The sequence below is a fragment of the Danio aesculapii genome, chromosome 1 (genome assembly GCF_903798145.1).
Source record: "Danio aesculapii chromosome 1, fDanAes4.1, whole genome shotgun sequence".
In the NCBI taxonomy this organism is placed as follows: domain Eukaryota; kingdom Metazoa; phylum Chordata; class Actinopteri; order Cypriniformes; family Danionidae; genus Danio; species Danio aesculapii.
The window spans coordinates 24,249,881-24,267,747 of NC_079435.1; the positions used below are offsets into that span (position 1 = coordinate 24,249,881).

The 17,867-nt window shown below is 34.4% G+C and overlaps 2 protein-coding genes across 2 annotated transcripts in view; one reads left to right on the forward strand and one right to left on the reverse strand.

Annotated features, from left to right (window-relative positions):
- Nucleotides 1-13,063, reverse strand: part of arhgap10 (Rho GTPase activating protein 10) — a 127,745-nt gene extending 114,682 nt beyond the window's left edge. The window contains exon 1 of the mRNA XM_056457718.1: nt 12,416-13,063. Coding sequence (XP_056313693.1) covers nt 12,416-12,569 — 154 coding nt within the window. The 5' untranslated portion in view covers nt 12,570-13,063. The remainder of the gene's footprint in view (nt 1-12,415) is intronic.
- prmt9 (protein arginine methyltransferase 9) overlaps nt 12,991-17,867 on the forward strand; it is a 35,468-nt gene continuing 30,591 nt past the window's right edge. Inside the window, exons 1-5 of the mRNA XM_056457705.1 lie at nt 12,991-13,395; nt 14,073-14,275; nt 14,427-14,575; nt 15,875-16,111; nt 16,228-16,395. Of these exons, the coding sequence (XP_056313680.1) occupies nt 14,078-14,275; nt 14,427-14,575; nt 15,875-16,111; nt 16,228-16,395 (752 nt within the window). The 5' untranslated portion in view covers nt 12,991-13,395; nt 14,073-14,077. The remainder of the gene's footprint in view (nt 13,396-14,072; nt 14,276-14,426; nt 14,576-15,874; nt 16,112-16,227; nt 16,396-17,867) is intronic.

Sequence of the window (17,867 nt, forward strand, 5' to 3'; positions counted from 1 at the left end):
CATCTCTTTGTCTGATCTTTCCTTTTGCACTCACAGATCTTTTCCAGACCTCTCTCCCTCACTCACCCCTTCATTCTTTCCTTTTCTTTCCTTTCCTAAGGCCTCTTTTGGCTTAAAATTCTCAAAGTTTATAATACAAAGCATTTTTTTTTGTTCAGAAGAGCATGACATCATCCTCAACCCTCCTGGCTCAGTTTCAGCATTAATTCTATGAAAGAATTTGAGATATGATCATTTCTGTGGAATACCATTGCAGTTGTTCCAGAGCTGCAAAATGCCACGAACCGAGTTAGGAGAAATCTTTGGTTTTCAATTCTAAAATCTACAAACTTACATAACATTTCTAGCTATTGCCAAGCAAAAGGAAGAACATATTCATCAGAATGAACTGGCATTACAGTTCTGGAAAGTATTTAAAGTGAACTGTAACTAAAAGTAGGGCTGGGCCGATAAACAATATTATATCGAATCGCGATAAAATTTATGTCAATAACAATGATAAGCTCTGCACTTTTTTACTCTATATTGATCCAAGAGCCAATCACACAGAAAACATGAGCAACAAAGGGAATCAAAAATTGTTTTTATATTAGAGATGTACCAAATTTTCACCCACCGAAAATACGTTATGTCATTTAATAGACCCTCTAGTTTTTGTGGCTTCAGTCATTGTTGGGGTACGGTTTTAAATCTGGAAGTATTAACAACTTATATCAAAATATACACCATTATGAATCAATATACAAATAATTATCGAGATTGCGTTTTTGCCATATCGCCCAGCCCTACCTCAACGGCAAAATAGCCCTTTGAAATTACCAACCAATCTTTGCTCAGATTGGAAAAGATGCTTATTTTAAGGATTATGGTGACAAAAATGAGGTTTATGATTTCTGTAATGCATAAAATGTGGTTGGAATTGCAGTCATAAAATGGAATGACCTTTGTAATGTTGAACTTTACAGAATTTTGGATAAATAATTTCACACTAGTGCTTGCTATACACCAAATGTTGACTAGTGTCTGTAAATATTAAACCACAGGTGTCAAAAACAGTTCCTGAAGGGATGCACCTCTGCACAGTTAAGCCGCGGTTACACTGCACTGTTTGCCCCATAGACTTCCATTCATACTCATGCAAATGCGACAGACCAGAAACGTAAGCTCATGCGACAAGTTTTGCAGTTAGCTGTGTTGTAAAGTTCAAGCTTGGTGAACTCTAACCTGCAAAAATCGCATCACATGACTGTGTAAGACCAATTGAAGATCAAAACATGACCTCTCTGGACAGAAAAGTAAAATATGGACTAGGACTGCACAATAAATCGTTTCAGCATCGATATTGCAATGTGCGCACCCACAATAGTCACACCACAAAATATGCAAGGTTGAGTCTGAATTATAATTGAACAGGAGCCACAGAGTTATATTTAAATTATTGTATTTATACAGAATATATACGATTTATGGAACAACAAAAAAAATCTTAGAATTTTTGTCTTGTTTCTAGTTCAAATATCTACATTTCAAAGCAAAAACAAGATTATTTTACTTAAAACAAATGAAACAATCTGCCAATGGATTAAGGAAAAAACTCTTAATTTTGACTCATTTCTTCTCAAGTTGAAAACAAAACAATATTTTTACTTGATCAAACAATTTTTTGATATTTGGACTACAAACAAGACAAAGGAAAGTAATAAAAGCATTTATTGCATTGTGATTATTCAATTTCTTTACCAGAATACTAGTGATGTAATGGATCACAAATCTCAAGGTTCGTATCACACTATGGTTTTTTTAGTCTCTATCAGACCATTTTTCAGAACAGCAAAAAAGGGAGGTGACAAATGTCATTTGCTTTCCATTTATACAAAAATATTACTGCAAAAAAAATGGTTTTAACAAAGAGAACTTAGAACTTGTAATTTTAATAAAAATCAAGAGAAAACTATGAAAAAAGGAAAATATTAAACACAAAAAAATTATCTTTGCTACTGTTGATGATAATGCTAAATATAGAAATCTAACGTCTTGTACAAACATATCATATTTATTTTCAATTAATGATTCAACAATTCACACATAAAACTTCATGTTTCATTATAGGTGGATCATTTGTAAAACCTCAGGTGTTTCCTCTAGAATTTTTTTCCAGCTGTGGCGGCAGGCCTTTTTTTTACACAGATCTACCAACTACCTGTGGCGTTATTTCAATGACAAATGTCGTGAGCGCAGTATTAGAAGTCAAGATCGCATTTATGTAATAGCCACGAGCATGCGGATCTCTTTGCTTGCGCGATGATTTCCTCGTAGCATTCCTTGTAGACAAAGCTTCTTGCACGCCCCCTCAAATATAAGCCGCTTCAAGAGCGCGCAGATCTTCTTGTGCGCTCTCAAATAAACGCTGCTGAAGTGCGATTTAGTTTAACGAGTATGTCTCCAGCATTTATTTATTATTTGCTAGGAATATTTATGAATGTCTCCAATAGACCTACAGAGCAGTTTTAATGCGTCCTGAAGTCCTATACGTCGTGTTAGATGGCCTCACGCACTTGTCAGTCAGTCTGCGTTAAGTTCCATTAAATGGTGATTTTAATTTTTACCATGAACATCAGTGTTTATATCTGAACTAGAAACTGTTCTTTAAGTGCTTCTGTGTTATTTAATTGTTGTTAAGTAAATGAAAAATTATAAAAACTGAAATCAAACGTAGAGTTGAATGCAGCACTTTGAAGAATCAATAAACATATGCAAATCATTACCATTTATCATTTGTGTTGTGCGGGTTTGAATTGAGCTCACGATATTTTAATGTTTGATTGTGCAGCTTTACACTGAATGCATTATTGCAGGTTAAACATACAGTGACAGAAAACAACTTTAATTAATAACCTAAGAAAGCATTAAGGTCCCACCACAACTTTTACTGTCAATATTATATTTTACAGGGAAGTCAAAATGCTTTCGTCATTTGAACGACATGGGAGGTGACATCTCTGCAATTGTTGTAAATATTGATTAACCTAAAGGTTCAAAACGTTAACAAAACCTGCATTTCGAACTGTGGATTGTGATCCGTACGGTTCACGGATCAACCGTTATCCGTTACTAACAATACTGTTAGACTTCCCAGAAAACCATTAAATAGTGCTGTTCAAACTATGTTGTGAAACTGTATTCATATTGCAATATTTAATCACAGAAAAATAAAATATCGCAATATCAAATTTTTCCAATATCATGCAGCACTAATATGGACCAAGTGCTCACTTTTATTAATGTCTAATCATCTTGCTTAATCCAACCCCTTTTCGCAGCGCCGTATGACAGAATTTTGCATGCACAAACCATAAAAGACTATTTAAATATGAAGACTGTGTGTTCTGTGTCTCATTGAATGAATGGGAAAAAAAGGTTTCCAAAAGGGAAAAAGTGAGGGAAAAAATGAAAGACTGGTTTGAGAAAGAACAACCCACTGACGAGACTCTGCAGCACTCTCACCTTGAAATTATTTGCTTAAAATCAAGCGTGTTTCTAATGTTTACTAAAAATCTATGTGGTGAAGCTGCATAAAGAGCACCAGTTTTCCCAATTTTATCTTCAATTGCATTTTAATGAATTATCTTTGTGATGTTTGGCAGATAATGCATTAAGATTATCTGGAGGAAGCCGGTTGCCAAACTCTTTATACAATAAACTTACTTACAATAAAAACACTCACTTTGCAAGAGAGGTATAAACAGTCTTCTGCTTTGCTTTGAAAATATCAGTGAGTGGACTTTTTTATTTTAGAAATGTGGAAATACTTTTAATGTTTCAGCAGAGCATAAACAAATCCTGCAGCAGCTGATGTATGCATTTCCCCCCTATTATTATAATGGCATCTATTGGCTGTGGAACACAAAACCCACCATTTGTTTCCTATAAACAGTGACGAACAGGGATCACATCTCCTCTGGGGAGAGGGGAGGATACGAGGACAGGTCAAGAGGTTGTGTGACAAAGACTAGCTGCTCTGTAGAGGAAACGAACAAAAACAGGAGCGCATCCTCTGAGTCTGTCTCTCTCATCCATGGAGGGATTCCTGTTCCATAGCAGCTGACAGCCTAACTGTCACACGGCCCTTTGAATCAAGGATTCCATGGCCAAATACATCCTCACAGACCTTAAAAAGGTGGGGAAAAAAATGTAGATTGAGCTGAATAGTAAAACTTCCCAAACTAGATTCACAAAAATATGGTACACTAATTTACTCACCCTCCATAATGTACTAGACCATCCCCTTAAGAGACTTGAGGCCACCTCCAAAATCATACTGAAGTAAAACAAAATGAATAACTGTGGCTCCCAATGATATCGTACATTGAGGTCTTATGAAAAATAAAGTTAGAAAGTTACATCACTCGATATGCATTTCTTGTATAACTATTACTTTATGATTGATTCATTGTCAATAAGACTTTAAATGGATAGACCTTACTGATGACCAATTAAGCATGGACATTTAAAGGATGTTATGCTTTGCACTGCGTGACGTGTCCATGACTTTACACATTACATAATCACTTGGAGTTACTCTCTAGACATTGCATATTGGGCAACGCATAAAACCCTGTTATGAAGATATGGACAGATCTCGGTTATATCCACGCATGCTGCCGTTAATGTGCTGGTTAAGGAATTTAAAAATAGGCTGCATGATAAAGTATGGATGGGTCGCGGGTGGATAAGATCAATCATTGGCTATACAAACTTTAACTACTTTCTCGAAAATATTAAGGTGTTTTAAGCAATCTTGACAGACTGGAACAAATATGCTCTCATTTTAAAAATTGATCGTCACAGAATTGTCTGTCATATATAGTCTGTTCTTCACAGAAGCGCATGCCGCATTGATGTTCAGCTCTGACGAGGTCCCTTTATTTAACCTGTAGTTTGGATTTTTTACATATAATGTTTCATTACTTTAAATTTTGTATTTTTTAATTCATATTTATGCGTGTATATTATATATATATATATATATATATATATATATATATATATATATATATATATATATATATATTTACTGTGATCATTATGCAGCGATCATAATGCATTGCATATTCAGCTTATTCTTCAGTAGCCTAGATTTGTATGTATTTTACAAACAGATTGTTTATAAGGACTAAGCTATTAATAACTGTAATTCTCCGAATGGAAAAAGCTTGGGTGGATTGTTAGCCTACTTGAATTTATCAAATCATTCAAAACTTAGTGTTTATGATGGTTATGATGGAGGGGTGATTACAGATTGATCGATCGTTAATTTAAATAACAATCGATCACGGGATATTTTGCAAATTGACATCCCTAATTTCTTGTACTTAGTCTTCTGTCATTTTCAGGATCTACAGGATCGCGTTGGACAGGTTGGCAAGCACTGCTCTAGACCAATTGTTCAGGACAGGTTGTAGATTAAAAGGTAATGAAGTACCACAAATGGAGTTAATTTTCTTGCACAGGCCAATCATTTTGCTTCATTAATGATATGCATCATCAAGAGCTATAAGAATTAATTTTGTTTTGTGTGTAAAAGGTTTTAAAAGAGTCTCAAAGAGATGGTCACTGTTAACTCCAATTACATGAACAGCCAAGGGCCAGGCTTTCAGTTGAAAAGAGTTATTGTTCCACTGAAGAAAAAAAAAAAGGTCACCAACATCTTGTATGAACTTGAGGGTTAACAGCACATTCCAATGCCTCCAATATGTCAAGTCCCAATATATCAATAAGTTCCAACAAAACAGGACATCAGTTTACTATCAGGAATTTGTTGAATCATCCCCTGCAACATACAATGTTGACAAAATCAATGTTTATTGTGGATTTTATTGCATTTTATCATGTAATGTTGCTTGCATAGTGTAAATGAATGTATGACTTAGTTTGAATGAAATGCCAGCTGCAGTACATTTTATTCCACTGACCCAGAAGAGCAAGTTTGTGCAAAGTATATTCGCATTTCATAGTCAGTGAACTCAGACCTGCAAATTCATATTAATGACCCATAGAACAATTAGCTATATGTAGGTCACAGTCAGACTTAGTAAAGCAAAAAAGCAAACAAACTGTTGGATTAGTGTTTCAATTAAACTGAACAAAATGCTGTATGTGTTATATTAAATTGGATATTTAAAAAAGGACACACATCACTCAATTTAAAAAAAATAAATAAATCAATAAACTGTGTGCCCACTGTAGTGCAACCATGGCTTAAAATGTTCCAGAAAGTTCCAGATTGTGGTTTGCTTCATTTCAGAGTAGATTCTTTACTAAGTTACTCATTATACAGTTGGATTAGTTTGACACATGACTATCAGAGACTGAAAATAAAAGATGATGCATTGGCCATTATACTGGATCTAACAGCAGCACACACGTTAGAAACACTATTTTCACAAGCCACTGATGATCCATTACAAATTTTACAATTGATATTTATGCATTTCTTTTTTAAAACAAAGCCCATCATTTTACAGCGTATATCCCAACAGGGTCTATCTATTATTTGAAATACATACAACCAATTGTTACCCAATTTTAGCAGTGGATTTCGGATGTATAATACTAATTAATTTTTAAAATGTAGGTCTATTTCAAACATTCATACACATAATAAAAAAACAGCCTGTATTTTCTTAACTATGATGTTTTGATGGATAAATATTTAAAGATGTACATTCGCGATAAACCTCAGTGAGCTTTAGAAAATTCAAACAAATCTAGTTCACGGCCCCTTAAATGAGACAAACATAAATGCTCATTACCAATGAACTTCATATAGAACAAAACCAACAGGCAAGTTGGTTGATTTCACAACCACAAGACCAACACGCGCAAGAGGAGGAATTGGAAACCAATGTGGTTATTTGCCTCAGTGTCACAGCCAATTCAACTCAAGATGGCACTTGCAAGTCTCTTGAATACTAGGCTCCTTGTGAAACTATTTGAGAAAACGTATTTGCTGTATGTCTTTATGAAACCTATGCTACAATAGGCAGCGGTATATTTCAAATAAAGTTATTTTTCAATTTTTGTTTGAGGGCAAGTAGTTTGAGAATGTACTGTTTTTTAAACTTCCAACAACCCTGCTGCAGTAAGTGTCATGCGCTGCAGAAGGTGTCGTATATGTCATGCTGTTTGTGTGAACCCCTAAACACAAGAATGGCAGCTGTGAGTGAAGAACAGATTCATAAACACCTCTGGCAAGAGGCTTCCACACATTAGATGAGAAGCGCAATGACGGCACAGTATATTTACGTTGTTTTCCATTTACAATGAACAGACACCGAATAGAACAGTGTTTAGAGCTGTAAAAGACCTGATGTGACACAGTAGCTTCTTGTCTGGTGCGTGGCCCTCGAGTTTTTAAAATCTCTCCGTGAGTAATCATACAGGTGCAGATATATCTGTTCCAGCTCTGCTAGTCAACCCTCCAGTGTACTCCTGTTAGTTTTGGAACGATACTGCGATTTCGCTTCCAATCAATTCTGAAATTGTCCATTTCCCGTTAACATTTAAGTGCTGTTGAGTGTGTTATTTAACACCACTGATTTGCCATTGTGTTTAAGAGCTCAACAGAAATTACTGTGATTGGCCATGAAGGTCATCAGTTCACTGCATGCAAATGCAGATAAAGGGGACAATGGAGCGTTTTAAAGTCATGTAGACCATATGGTCTGTCTACGAGCTGACACGCGAGTGATCCGCTGATAAATTAACTGATTAACGTGACTTTAAAAGTTCCTGTCTGACTCCAGTGGAATGAAAAACGAAGCACGTCAAATGAATGGCCCGTTTCCACTGTACGTTGCACAGTACGGTTCGGTACAATTGTATGGCCACTGTCCACTGATTTTTTTATCCACTTTCAAAAGGTACCAAAAAGCGAAACGTACTGTACCACTTTTGGGGTACCCTTTCCAAAGGGTACCTAGCACAACAAAAGGGCACCAAAAGGCAGAGCTAGATGCGCAGCTGAAAGCTAGTGGTTTACAGAGATATGTCACTAGCGCGTGCACAAGCCAGGAGAATGAAAACAAAGGAACGCCATTTTTAAAAACACAGCGGAGACATTAACAATATATACATATAATAACAAGCCATGGTCGACCAGAGCTTAAACACACCTTGTCATCGTTTAGATGAACAGCCACAAAGCCAAGAAGAAGAGCAGAATCTACCCTGTGTCTCATAGTTGTTTACAAGGCCATCTGAAGCACGAGCATTTTTACGTTCTCGCGTGCGCTCGCCACATGTCTATATTTGGAAATAACAAACTTCTTGAGCTAATGATAATAACGTGCACATGATTATTGAAGTGTCTCTGACATTCTTTCAGAAACAGACAAACGCAAGAATGATGTGGAAAAAAACAAGTAGCCGAAAAAACACAAAGGAGCAAATGATTCTTTTAGCAACCTAAAACATGAACAAACTGCCATGTTTAACTATTATCATCGCCTTTTGGACTATTATGAACTCATTCATACATTCATTTTCTTGTCGGCTTAGTCCCTTTATTAATCTGGGGTCGCCACAGTGGAATGAACCTCCAACTTATCCAGCATTTGTTTTACACAGCGGATGCCCTTTCAGCCACAACCCATCTCTGAGAAACATCCATACACACTCATACACTCTGGACAATTTAGCCTACCAATTCAATTCACCTGTACCACATGTCTTTGGACTGTGGGGGAAACCGGAGCACTCGGAGGAAACCCACGCGCATGCAGGGAGAACATGCACACCTCCACACAGAAACGCCAACTGACCCAGCCAAGGCACGAACCAGCGACCTTCTTGCTGTGAGGCGACAGCACTACCTACTGCGCCACAGCGTCGCCCCTATTATGAACTCAGAATGACAGAATTACTTAAGGAATGCTCCGGATGCAACCTGCTTTAGAAAGTCCCAAAAAAGGCAATAAAACATTAATCAAAGCATGCATGTGTGCCAAGACAAACTCTATAACATGGTGACTAACAGACATGCATGATATTCACTTATATGCCATGGTTGTTTTTTACATGTGCTTGCCAGCAAGGCATAAGGCAAGTAAGGTGACCATCACTAAAGTGTTAATACCAAAATATGCAATATTTCTGAAACGTGCATATAATCGCAGCTGTCTGTTAAAAGGGCTCCTGCTTCAATTACTTCACTAGTAGCACAATTCAAATACGCAAGCTAGCTGCAGATCTTGCATTTCCAATTGAAAATAAGGCGCAAACTAAAGACCCTTTCACAGCAGAGCTTGTACTGGGTAAAAAAAGTCAATATGTCACAACAACTTCTGCTTTCTAAATAAAAGAGCCAATGAGCAATTGGTAAAATCATTGTGTTACTGCAGCTGCTAAGCTCTACAGAGCACAAAATCTAGACATGCAAGCACCGTTATTTTTTCTTTACAAACTGGGAGCTTTACAAATTGATTAAAACATTTAGAAATTAAATTAATAAATTTATTTTTTTTACTTACCTTCTACCTACACTGTTCATATAATAAAGAGTTGAAATTGAAAAGTACAAAAACATTTTTTTCCAAGCAAACCTCTATAATAAACAATCAAAGTAACATCATATTATAAAGTGTGGATTCAGAGGAAGACTAAGGGCTTGAGGTGAAATTTAGGACAAGGCCTAAAGCTGTTTCCACTCACTACAAGTACAACACAATTCTGATGATAAATTACTTTTAACTTCCTTTTTAAAAAATAAAAATAAAAGTAGGTTGGTGGACTTATTAAATAAATAAACGGTTAAATTATACAAAGCATTAAAATAATATGCATCAGCAAAGAGGTCTACTTCGAGATGTCAAAAAATGGGTTTCTTTGGTAAACATGATGATTACAGCAAGGTCTTTTTTCTATAATTTCAGTAGTGCATTAATACATTGTGCTACTTCAAATATACCAATACAAAAATGTAAACTGCAGACATTTCATAATGTTTTAACAGTAAGGTAAAATAGAAATTATTATTATTTTTTTAAATACATAAAAATACAACTAAATAATAAAGCAATACATACACATTTTGCAAACATTGGTCATTTATGTAGGTAAAATGAAGAGTATGCATCCCAAACTGACTGATCTGTTAAGTCATAACTTTTACCTATGCTTTAATTATGTACAGCAACCAAATACATGAGATTGAGGTAAAGCTGGTTTTATGTTCACACATTCTTTCAGTAACTTGTCACGCTCCCTATATTGTTTACCACGCTACTTTAAATATTCGATCTGAAACTGTAATCGAAATTCAGAACCAATAATCGATCACATTTTTCCAGCTCGAATTTTTTCAATTATTTTGATTTTCAATCCTTCCCTATTGTGTGTGGAGTCACGTGACCCCGCTCTGTTTGTTACTTTTATGTTACTTTGCACTACATTGACGATTGATGAAGCTGCGACAGAGATGCCTTGAGACAGCATATTTTACATTAAATCAAAATTATTATTTACATAAAAACATTTGTTTACAGTAGATGCAAGAAATGCACCATTTAAAATATTATTTACAGGATAAGCAAGAGTTATTTTATTTAGAAGAGATGCTTTTCAACTTTTAATATGAAAAACATTGGAAATAATTGATTTTGTTTCCAAAAGTGCAAGTTATTAATTTTCACTTCTTTATAAGAAAAAAATCTATGTTGGTTTCAGGCTGTTTTTATTTTTTTATTTCAGTTGTTCAACATTGATGTTTAATAAATAATCATAGATAGAAGATTGTGTGTGTTTCCTTCAATTGTTTTAAAATTAAGCAATGCACCCTTCATTCAAAAATTTCTCACTTGTAATATGTGAGCATATTTACTGTACAAAACCTGTCAGTGAACTATGAGGGCAAAAAAAAATAAAATAATCATTCATTAATCATAACCGGGAAGTTTGCATGTTCTCACTGCGTTTGTGTGGGTTTCCTCCGGGTGCTCCAGTTTCCCCCACAGTCCAAAGACATGTGGTACAGGTGAATTGGGTAGGCTAAATTGTCCAGTGTGTATGAGTGTGAATGGATGTTTTCCAGAGATGGGTTGCGGCTGGAAGAGCATCCGCTGCGTAAAACATATGCTGGATAAGTTGGCGGATCATTCTGCCGTGGCGACCCCAGATTAATCAAGGGACTAAGCCGAAAAGAAAATGAATGAATAATCGTAATCGAGTTAAAATGTTCAAATCATCGAGATTTTGATTTTAGGCAAAATCGCCCTAATAATAATAATAATAATAATAATAATAATAATAATAATAATAATCACAACACATAACAAGAAAGCACATACAAATTCACTTGTTGTTTGCTTGTCTAATAATTTCTGTTGTAGAGTTAACTAAATGAACATAAGGTTCTACCAATGGTCAATTCATCAGAGAAGCATGTTATTACTGGTTGCTGGTTTTTGTTTTATGTTTCCAACACTTTAGGCCAAGTAAAACTAAGCTAACCAGGCCATCATTATTATGTGGGCAGTGGTTGTGTGGGCATATGCATCATGATTCTTCAGGCCTGCGCATCTTAATTTAGCCTTATTTACAGTAGACCATAATCTGGGAACTGTGAAACAATTCGAAAAGAAAAAGAGAAACGAAACACCCAATCTAAAATAAACATTCCTCAAGTCATCCTTTTCTCATTTGCAAAAATACGTCATGCTATCAGAACAAATTCTCATAGTTAAGATAAGTCAAACCAGACCCTAATAATTCAAACAAGTCCAAAAATGGTCTGAACATCCAAGACATAAAACGCAGGTTTATTTTTAGCCTTTTTTTCTGCTCGCTCCTAAACTCTAGGAAATAGGCAGACATGAATAAATGCACACACAGGCCAATAGTCATGAAATGTTTACAATGGGCCAAACACGTGGAGGTGAAGAAGAGGGTCACATGACAGAGGTGATAAGCCTCAAATGAACATACAGAACTGCTGATTTGACTTGAGAAAACGTATACTGCCTTTTAAAACAGCTGACTTGAGTTCTGCAAAGATCCTTAATGCAAACTGATCAAAATGCAAACTTGAAACACCTGATGATTTGCACATAGGTAGTGTGAATCATAACACACACACAAAAACGGGTGAGGTCAGCAAATGTTATGCCACGCAAGCTCATTTTTATATACAGCAAATGAACGGTGTGCTTTTTTAACCTACCAAAAACTACTCTCGAGCAGTGGAAACAGTAATGACATGGTGGTGACCTTGACCAAACACACAAAAACTGCCTGATCTGAGTTGTTAATATTAAATGACACTTGTATAACATGAATAAAACATTGACTAAAGCTGTATCTTTATTGATACACAATTATTTAAGGGTTCAAAGCGGAGCCAAAATGACATGACACTTACGTTTGGTGGCATTGATGAGATTCTTTCCATCTTTGTACAGCTCTTTGATAAATCTGCCTGTTTTTTCCAGCTCTGCTTCATGGGCTTTGATTTTGTCCCTGAACGCAGGACTGTCCAGGTAACATTCACTGAACTCCAACGGGTGTAAACCCATTTTTACTGGACTCAGCTAGTTTACAGACTAGCTAGCGTTTAAATCCCGTTACAAAGCGACCAGCGAATGAATAAATACAAAAAAAAAGGTCAAACCAAGAAGCTGAATTAAAAAGCTGTTGCTAAAAAGTCTCTTCTAACGCGTCCTCGGGTATTTTAGCAAGACTAAACGCGTCGGGACTCCTCTCGGGAATGGAACTCTTTCCAAGGCGCACGAGTAAACTTAGTCTTGGCTGGATTAAGTAGATCCCGTGTCTAAACTCGCGTAAGATAAGATAAAAAAGCTCTGGTCTACACCGATATCGCTTGAAATAAAGGTAATAATATCCAGTGTGGTTTTTGATCCGCGAATGACAGTCGAGCGCGAGTCTCCTCCCGCGTGCAGGACTCCGGGGCTTTTTCTGCCATCACGTCATCACGCTTGGCTCTCTGGAAAACCGGGATTTTTTTGAGGGGAACAACGGAGTGTGGGCAGTATTGTTTTGGGACTTCACCTATTCAGCTAATGTAGTCATGTAAATCATTCAGGATAATTATATTTTTGTTTTCTATGTAAACGTTTTAGTAAGACAAGACGAGTGGCTTTGTCGGAGTCAGTTGAGTGTGAAAATGATATGTGGAACTCTAAAATAGCGGATGTAGTTTCCGTCGGCGTGTTTGAACGGAACGGACCTGCAGTGCAGTGCAGAAGCAGAGCTTTAGGAGAAAAGCTGTTTAATTATTATAGATATAAAGATATATAAAATATGTTTAAGGCGCAGTTTGGGGTTTAATTGCAGCGACAAGTTGGAGTCGCTTGACCACTGAAAACTAGCAAGCTGAAACAGGTAAAATGAGCTGTAAATCAACGTTAACCTCCTTAATAAAAAATAGAAAATATTGAAAGAGTGATGGTGGATGAAATATGAAATTGTGCATGTTAAATGGAAAATGCAATAATTCTGGTTCTGTATTTCTAAAATATTTGATTTAATGGTTTTGTTCTGCTGCATGGAATCGTTTTTTTTTTTTTTTTTTTTTTTTTTTGTAAGATAAACTATTAATGAAAGGCAATTCTTTATTAAAAACAAGTAATGTTTATATTGTTGTATGATCACATAAACTTAACAGAACTGTTTACTCCAGTATACCTAAACTGAAACAAATAGAACGAACGAAAATGGAAAAACAAAAAAAAAATTAAGCTTATAAACAAATAAATAAGTAGTGAAGTACTGATGAACTTTATTTGTTTATTTATTTATGGAACTTTTTTTAGAAATCAATTCTTAAGATATTTTTGACATTAGAATAGGTAGATGTATCTTGATTTAAGAATGTTTGGGTAGTTATAATAGACAAGACAAGAAAACTTTTGATATTTAAAATTATTTGTCTATTTATTTATTTAGTAAAGTTTATTTTTATGTTATTGATTTATCATTGTTATTGTTATTATTATTATTTGCAATGCATTTTTTTTCAATTAACCAGTTATACGCGATCTTGATTTTGTCATTTGCAGAAGAGATGCCTAATGCCACTACAAGGCCAAAGAGAACGAGGCGTCATAGGCGAGCTCAGAGAGAAGATGTTGCAAGAAATGAGCTGGTGTCAAGATCATTGGAAAGTGCTCAGCAGTGTCTGTTTAGTGAGGACTATGGCACTGCTTTTGTTCACTATTTGTTAGTTCTCAACCTCGCTCCAGCTCTGAAAGACTTTGCAAATGTAACTTTTTTCTTCCATCCCTCCTTAATTATTTAATCAGGTTTACTGATGCAGTTTTACTGTGCAGCTTAGTCATTTAATTTTGATATAGATTAAAAAATACTATTGCAAATTTCAAAAATGTGTTTTTGTTTTGTTTTTGTATTTACAGGAGTCATTTAGATTTACCCTGTTTAAATGGGCAGAAGAACTGGACTCTCTTGGACGTATCCAGGACCTCTTTGATTGCTATGAACAAGCTATGGAATTGTTTCCAGTAGATGAGATTATAGTGAACAGCATGGGAGAGCACCTCTTCAGGTTTTGTTTATTTTTATTTATTTATTCCCTGGTCTTGCTCTTGTTTTTTAGTGTTTTTAAGACAACAAATATATATATGTTTGTATAAATTATATATATTATTTATTTTATTTTAAATGTATTTATTTATTTATTTATTTTTACAAATTGTACTTACACATCTATAATTACTGTATAAAATATACACTTTTTTTCAAAGATTTATGGTTCATATTACATTTTGGTTCTTGTGCTCGCCAGGAGTGCATTTATTTGATCACAAATACAGACATATTGTGCAATCTTTTTACAATTTTAAATAGCTTTTTTCTATTTGAATACATTTTAAAATAATAAAAATATATATTTTAAAATATTATATATATATATATATATATATATATATATATATATATATATATATATATATATATATATATATATATATATAGCATTAATAAAATAAAATATATATTTTAAAATATTATATATATATATATATATATATATATATATATATATATATATATATATATATATATATATATATATATATATATATATATATATAGCATTATATAATATTATTATAGAATACGAATGTGAATGCAAAGCTACATTTTCAGTAGTCATTACAGTCTTCAGTATCATCTCTCTTCAGATATCAATGCACATATACAGTCAAAGCCGAAAATATTAGCCCTGCTATGAATTTTTTTATCTTTTTCAATAATTTTTTTTATTTATGTTTAACAGAGCAATGACATTTTTCACAATATTTCCTTTTATATATGTTTTTTTTTTTTAAGAGAAAGTCTTATATTTAAAAATTTTATTTTGTGTCTATATATATATATATATATATATATATATATATATATATATATATATATATATATATATATATATATATATATATATATATATATATATATATATATATATATATAAATATATTTTTTGACCACTGAACAAACTATTATTATTGTGCAATAACTCGTCTAATTAACCTAACTTGCCTAGTTAGCTTATTTAACCTAGCTAAACCATTAAAGTGCACAATCACTAGTGAAATATTATATTATTTACTGTCATTATGGCCTAAGACAACAAATAAATTATTAGAAATTTGGGGGAAAAACTAAATAAAAAAAATAAATATTTTAATTTATTTTATTATTAAAATATATTTATATTTAATATTTATTCTATTTCATTTAATTTTATTAAAAAAAAAATTTTTTTTCAAAGAGCAGACTCCCGACTTCCGAACAGTGAAAGTTTGACTTTTGTTTGACCAGTTGTTTCTTTTTATTTCAGAATGGGATTTCGGGATGAGGCTGCTGGCCATTTTTACAAAGCCCTTAAACTGCGACCAGACTTTCCAGAGGCGAAAGAGAACTTTTACCGTGTTGCCAACTGGTTGGTGGAGCGCTGGCACTTCTTAATGCTCAATGACCATGGACGGAACCACAAGTACCAGTTAGCTATAAAGAAAGCTGTTGAGGGCGGTTGCAGCTCAGTTCTGGACATTGGAACAGGCACTGGCATCCTCGGGTGAGATTTTTCAGAAACATATTACGTAACATTGTTATTTAACAAACATCTGCTTCAAATGATGTATGGCGGTGAGTGTGGTTTTTAACAGTGTTTGCTTGACATGTTGTTGGCAGGATGTGTGCAAAAATGGCTGGCGCTGCTGAGGTCTTTGCCTGTGAGCTGTCAAAGACAATGTATGAGCTGGCATGTGAGGTGCTCTCAGCTAATGGGATGGCAGATTGCATCAAAATCCTTCACCGGAAATCTCTGGACATGGAAATTCCAAAAGACATCCCAAACAGGTGAATAAAAGACTTGTTGAAAATGTTTGTATTTAGTGCATTTTTTTTTTTTGTGACGAATAAATGTGAATATGTATCTGTTTATAATAGACAATCAGGCTGAATGGCAGTAAACATACATGCTAATAGCAGTACTACTAATTTCACAGTTAAATAGTTTAATTATACAGATCTAATTTTGTTAAACACTAGCTTTCTGTTTGTTCAGATAGCTCTTTTATATTTTTATATTTTGTACTTTTTTTCTACTACCACTTACTCTATATCGAAAGTCTTTTAATAGTTTATATTTGCTCAGAGGTTAGCACTGTCGCCTCACAGCAAGAAGGTCGCTGGTTCGAGTCCTGGCTGGGTCAGTTGGCATTTCTGTGTGGAGATTTGCATGTTCTCCCCGTGTTCGTGTGGGTATCCTCTGGGTGATCCGATTTCCTCCACAGTTCAAAGACATGCTCTAATAAGCTAAATTGGCCATAGTGTATGTGTGTGAATGAGTGTGTATGTGTGTTTCCCAGTACTGTGTTGCGGCTGGAAGGGCATCTGCTGTGTAAAACATATGCTGGATAAGTTGGCGGTTCATTCCACTGTGGCGATACCTGATATAATAAAGGGACTAAGTTGAAAGAAAATGAATGAATGAATGAATGATATTTGCCTTTATTTTCTATTGCATAATTTCTATTTCTCCAAATTTAGATTCTTATTGTTATTGTTATTGTTATTATTATTATTTTGTTATTGTTATTATTTTTAAGGTCACTAGCTTTTGTGTAAGCATTTCACTGCATATCACACTGTGTATGACTCCGTATGTGACAGATAAATTACATTTTTAAAGAAATGAGTAGTTTGACCAAAAGTAAATATATAATATTTACTCATCCTTAAACCTTTAGACAGTTTTTCTTCAGTAGAACATTAAAGCAGATTTTAGCTAGGTTCTTGGTAATCCATAAAAGGCACATTAAAAGAAATGAATACCTGTGGCTTTCCCAGAGATGTGGCTGGAAGGGCATCCGCTGCGTAAAAAACGTGCTGGATAAATTGGCGGTTCATTCCGCTGTGGCAACCCCAGATTAATAAAGGGACTAAGCCGACAAGAAAATGAATGAATGAATACCTGTGGCACTTGATCATACATTGAGTTCACATGAAGCGACATGAACAGCCAAGGTTGTGGATTAAAAGCAATAGTGTCGTAAATTATTCATTCCCAGAATGATTGTTTATTTTCACAAGACCTCAATGTATAGTCAGGAGCCACGCGTATTAATTTTGTTTTCCCTGAATATAATTTTTGTTCTCATTTTAAGCCTACACTGGTAGGTATATAATACTAAAGGTATATAATTAAATTAAATTGCATTGCATCAAAAATATCACATTTTAATATACATTTCTGTTTAATGAAGAGTTTTTTTCCACACATTTCTAAACATTTCTAAGTTTTAGTAGCTAATTTATAATAACTGATT